Raw genomic sequence first — 5,589 nt, 5'->3', positions numbered from 1 at the left:
ATACCAAGTCATGTAACCTACCGTAGAAACTAAAATCAATGCAAATTTGGCACCTAGTGTCATGAAGCAACATTAGCACCATGCCAGTCTGGGTTTTGGGTCCCAAAAAGACAAATAGAAAGAACAAGGAATTGTCTTTAACTTCAAGTACAAACCCCATTACGACAATGTAACTAAACGTTTGGCTTAGGTAGGGAAAGAGCATGATTGAGGCTGTCTTTGGAATTTTTCTATTATTATTTTATTTATCTTCAGGGGAATTAAAGTTACTATTATAGTGTGCAATGAAGTCCACGTATAATCTTTTGGATGTTTAGAGACAAAGATAAGAAAGTAAAATAAAGTTTGGTCAAAAAGTTCTAAATATTAGTAATCATAAAAATTGATCTATAATGTGTATACATTTTAATATGATGAAATAATAACTCAATTGTTTATCAAGAAAAGGACTAGAGTAGGTAGTATAACATCTTTGGTGTGCCGCATTTGAGTTCTTCCAACCTACCACTAGTTCATCCATATTAGAGTTTGACCTAACTCATCCTTACAAAACCGGTTGGTAAGGTGAGGAGTGTCCCTCTATATATATTCTTTGAAAGCTCTATCTCTAGCCAATGTGGGACTTTAGGATCTTCCTAATACACCCCAATGTGGGACTTTAGGATCTTCCTAATACACCCCCTCACGCCCAGCACTCTTTTTGGGCTTGGTGCGTGGATATTAATGGTGGGCGGCCCATGGTCCGATCGATAAGCTCTGATACCATATTAGAGTTTGACCTAACTCATCCTTACAAAACCGGTTGGTAAGGTGAGGAGTGTCCCTCTATATATATTCTTTGAAAGCTCTATCTCTAGCCAATGTGGGACTTTAGGATCTTCCTAATAATCCAATTGCTCAAGATTGTGGTTTCAGACATGTTGGTTATATTACTCCATAGCTTCCACGCTAGCATGAAGAATCGACCAACATTGTCGGATTCAGACCATTTATTATATAGTAAAAACCAGTTCATTAACAGTTTGAACGTTCATTGTAATATGGTTCACGTCTTGCAAAAGTTGCAATGGTGTCGCTTTAAAGTAAACCACACCTTCGCAATGGATTCATAATGCACCAAAAAGATCAAATAATCCTCAACTCCTTTTTCGCAGAAGGACCGTTTCTGTCTGCAGGGCAATGAGCTGCACGGATTTAGAATTTCATTCTAGTTGAGACATCCCAACAAATTCTCCAAATTAAATTGTGAACATTTTAGTGGGACTTTGACGCTCCAAATTAAAGGAAGTGTTAACTTGAAATTGAAACTTGAAAGCGTAACGCTATCTCTCACCAAGGGTTCTTATCATACATATACACAACATTAAGGGAATTAAAAAAATATATTAAAAAGTAAAAATCTTTATACAAACATAAGAGAACATCTTACAAGTAGTGACATTAATTACAGTAACAGAACAAGTAGTCTCCTTTCATCAGATCTTACATCAAGCTGATTGAATAAAAGACCAGTTACCTAGTTAGATAGTAAATAATAAGAAAAATAACAACAAATGATGCTACCAGCGAGAACATTCTTCGGCTCGATTTTGTCTCAAATACCTGAAACATCCATCGTACACAGAAATTAAGGAAAGCAGGAGATAACAAGTTTGTAAGCTCAGTAAAAATGAATGTAAATGCTACTTAAGAGGGCATATCGAACTATAGGAAAGTAGAACCATCAAGTGCAATACCATTTTGAATTTGTCCATGGTTCCTGAGAGGACACCCCTAGAAGAATCCATATCATTGCCCTGCATAAATACCAACAAATGGTTAAAGCAGAAAACAAAAAAAAAGAAGAGCTATTGTTAAATACTTTTGTTAGTTGCAATACAGTACACACCATGTGATCCAGCATCCGGTTATGGTTATCCACCTCCTCGTGTATATCACCTGACAACTGTTGCAATCACACCCATTAAAACTCTATCTCTAGCAGATACAGGTGAGAATTTTAGATCATCACAAAATTGCACACTAATAACATAACATCTTTCTGAGATTGAATTAAACACATTCAAGATCTTGGTCTACAACAAAAAGGGTTTCAAGAACCAAATAGATATAATGATTACAATACTCAAGAAAGTAAATAACTATAGCTACAATACTTGAGAGCAGTATCCTGAGTAGTTCTAGTAAACAAGATGCGATGCACAGTCTGTGTTGTCTATGGCGGATTGCGGAAAATTGCAGCGAGACAATAATCCGCCATAAAATATGGTTTATAAAAAAATAATTAGGGTGGTGATTAGTATTTAACCACAATTATTCTTCTTTTGGGCCATTTTAAGGGTCGTTTAAAAAAATATCCCAACAATAAATATTAAGATTTAAGAAAAAAACGCAATTTCCGCAATACCACCCACCATGAGCGATAAACTCATGGCGGCTGCCATGGCACCACAATGCAAAATCGGCAACACCACAGCTTTCCATGGGGAATGTTGAATTTCCGCAACCGAAATCCACAATGGCCGCAATTTGACAACACTGATGCAGACCCAGAGGGATTCTCAAGTTGGACAGGGTATATTTATCTTAACCATTTTAATAACCCAAAAACAACACAATTCCTGCAATAAATTATCTTTTACTTCCCAAAAGAAAAAACAACATGACCTTAAGAGAGAAGCTATAAAAATATCATGATGAAAATTAATAAATGAAACAAAATGAAGAAATATTTCAAGGCACGTTAATTATTTATGTACAGAATAGCTAGCTGGGAGTCTAGGGCATGTTACATGTAATGGTAAACTTACTCTTTTCAGTAGATTAACTCTATCTTGCAATCCATCCATTGCTTGTTCATTATCATGTTCATCAATTTCATGGGAAGAACCTGCGGAGTAAAGAGATGAAGCTCTGATGCCTCCCTCCTCAATACCATCAAAAAGAGCAACTCTGTTGTTTCGGGTGTCTCTGAAACAGAAAATAATAATTTATATATAGAAAATAGTAAGAGCTAAAATGGTCAAGTAATAAACACAAGGAAAATAATTGCATAAAATATCTAGAAAGATAGATTAATAAGTAACAAAACATATCTATCTCCCCATTTTTAATATCTAAACAATAAACCTATAAACAAATATCAAATAAACCTTAACGACATGGATAGACAAGGAAAAATTTAAGTGTTGAATTAAAAACCACTGAATGGCACAAAAAATGATTTGTAAGTTGGTAACACTTCCAAGGAAGTGTTGCATCAAGGTATAGTTAATAAAACACATTGCTTCATAATTGGTACAAGAACATGCCACTGATAACTGAAGTTATCCCTAAGCCTCAAGACTTTTAGGCTTATATATATATATATATATATATATATATATATATATATATATATATATATATATATATATATATATATATATGATTCAGTCAGCATTCTTCGATTTAAGCCTCTACTCCCTTCATTAAAGTTGTAGTCTTAATTTTTGGGGCCAACCCTCCGGTTTTTAGGGAAGAGGGCTTTGGTAATCCTAAGTTTTTTTTTGGCTTGTAGACAAAGTGGTAATAAACACTTGTAACTCACTCACGCAACCATCAGTACCAGAGTTCAAACCCTGATGATGACGTCCAACTTAACAATATCAGATTCTGCCAGTTGAGCTAGGATTTGCAGACAATCAGAAGTTCGTTTAGATGATAAGTAAAGCATGACTAAAATTTGTTCCACTCAGGATTCAACTGCTCACTCACGTCCAATTACTTGGTTAGCTGCAATCTTAATCTAACTTTCTATTACTTATTATTGATTATTATTACATTACTTTTAAACTGTAGTAAACTTTTTCCTCTTTGTTCAATCCTTCTCTTCTTCTCTATTCATTACTATTTACTATCAATCTTCTTAACAATCAAATATACAAGTTATTCCTAAATCATCCATGTCAAAATCAGCACGAGAAACAAAAACCAATCAAAAAACCTCACAAACGAAAATTCACCAATAAAATCATACATATCCACGGATCTGAAGCAAGTATTATCATAAACAACAATTTCCACCGTAATCAAATCGAATAACAACCGACACAATTCATCGAAACTTGAATTAACAGATTAATTGAAATTGGAATAGAAATGAATTAATTAATTAATTAATCAATCTCAGCACTAACCTTCTAGAATTCATCATATCTCAAGAGATCACAGATTCCTCAACCGATTGTGTTTCCTAATGAAATCAAAATTAGGATTAATTAATTAATCGATTAATAGAAAAAGCGAAAGAAAATGACGAGATCAGATCTGAAGATGAAAACGGAAGAAGATTCGAGAAGTTACGCAAACCTGTGTGAAGGTTGGAGTGGAGAAGATAGAAAGAGGTTTATATAGGATGGATACGAGTGACCGAGCTTCACGAGTTTTACACTACTACTACTACAATTGTTCTTACTTACGGTTATTGATTGATAAATAGTAGTTGTATTAAGACTATTGTATTGCTGGTAGTAATATACAGGGCCCACTTATTATCTGTTTATCTGCTTCTCTTTTTTCGGTTTTAAATCAAATATAATAAGGGAGATTTTGTTCTTTTCTTAAGGACGTGTAAACATTGTTGTTGTTGCTTCTGAATTTGGACTTCCATTAGAGTGCATCAAAATCTAGGCACTATAAATAAGGGTCTCACCTTTCAAGTATGATTAAACAATCAATTTTTTGTTTTGATACATGCTAGAAGATTGTCTAACTTACTTATTAGAGTATCTTTTGCAACTACCCTCACCCCCTTATGCATTCATAAAAGCATTGAAGTTGGGAGAGAAAGTAGATATTCTAGCAATATGATCACTAAATCGAAGCTCGAATCACATTCTAAAGTGATCCATCTAAGAAGTTTATACAAAACATTAGCGTTCACTATGGGACCTAATAAAAGTTTTGAAGACCGATATGGTGATAAATAGAAGGTAAGCTCTACCAGCATACTTAAAATTAAAACATATCAATCAGAATTACAAATTACAAAATAGGAGAAACATATGTGAAGACACACCATTTAGAAGACGTGCTAATGAAGAACCGACTTCTACAAATCCTTGTTCACATTTAATAAGAATGGATGAGGCGGAAGTGTCTAGGAAATGTGATGCCTCCAACACAACAACAACAAACGCCAAATAAGATAATTTGCGTAGTGGAAGTAGAAATCATATAACTTAAGGAAAATGTAGAGTGGTTTGAAAACCACAGGAGGTCGGGAAGTTGCACATCTCTAATAGAGGACCCTTATGGTAGCATTTTTCGATGGGAGTTAAAGGGTTGATTGTAAATTAATAGTAAGTGTTAAAATGTACTAATTCGTCCAATATAGTAATAATAAGATTTTGAATATCGATCTCCAAGACTGAGTGATAATGCAGGGTTTCAATTTATAGCAGTTGAACAAAAAGATATTTGGAGGGTTTATAGTTTGATTGTTTTCACCAAGTAAAGAGAACACAAGTTCAATAGAGTAGAAAATAATATGATTAAGATATGATAGGGATGATAGTATGACCTTAAATCCTTTTATATCTGAAATTG

At 34.0% G+C, this 5,589-nt stretch overlaps 1 protein-coding gene across 1 annotated transcript; it reads right to left on the bottom strand.

Annotated features, from left to right (window-relative positions):
- Positions 1-1,383: 1,383 nt before the first annotated feature.
- On the bottom strand, positions 1,384-4,502 carry LOC131644485 (bet1-like SNARE 1-1). Its single transcript, XM_058914994.1, has 6 exons — positions 4,351-4,502; positions 4,179-4,234; positions 2,811-2,970; positions 1,889-1,945; positions 1,737-1,796; positions 1,384-1,602 (listed from the first exon to the last, which is right to left on the bottom strand). Exons 2-6 carry the CDS (start codon positions 4,193-4,195, stop codon positions 1,513-1,515), a joined length of 384 nt encoding a protein of 127 aa, XP_058770977.1. The 5' UTR covers positions 4,196-4,234; positions 4,351-4,502; the 3' UTR covers positions 1,384-1,512.
- Positions 4,503-5,589: the final 1,087 nt, after the last annotated feature.

Source organism: Vicia villosa, linkage group LG1 (assembly GCF_029867415.1).
Source record: "Vicia villosa cultivar HV-30 ecotype Madison, WI linkage group LG1, Vvil1.0, whole genome shotgun sequence".
NCBI classification, from domain to species: domain Eukaryota; kingdom Viridiplantae; phylum Streptophyta; class Magnoliopsida; order Fabales; family Fabaceae; genus Vicia; species Vicia villosa.
The sequence above is the reverse complement of the archived record's forward strand: the minus strand, read 5'-3'. Positions and strand labels throughout refer to the sequence as shown.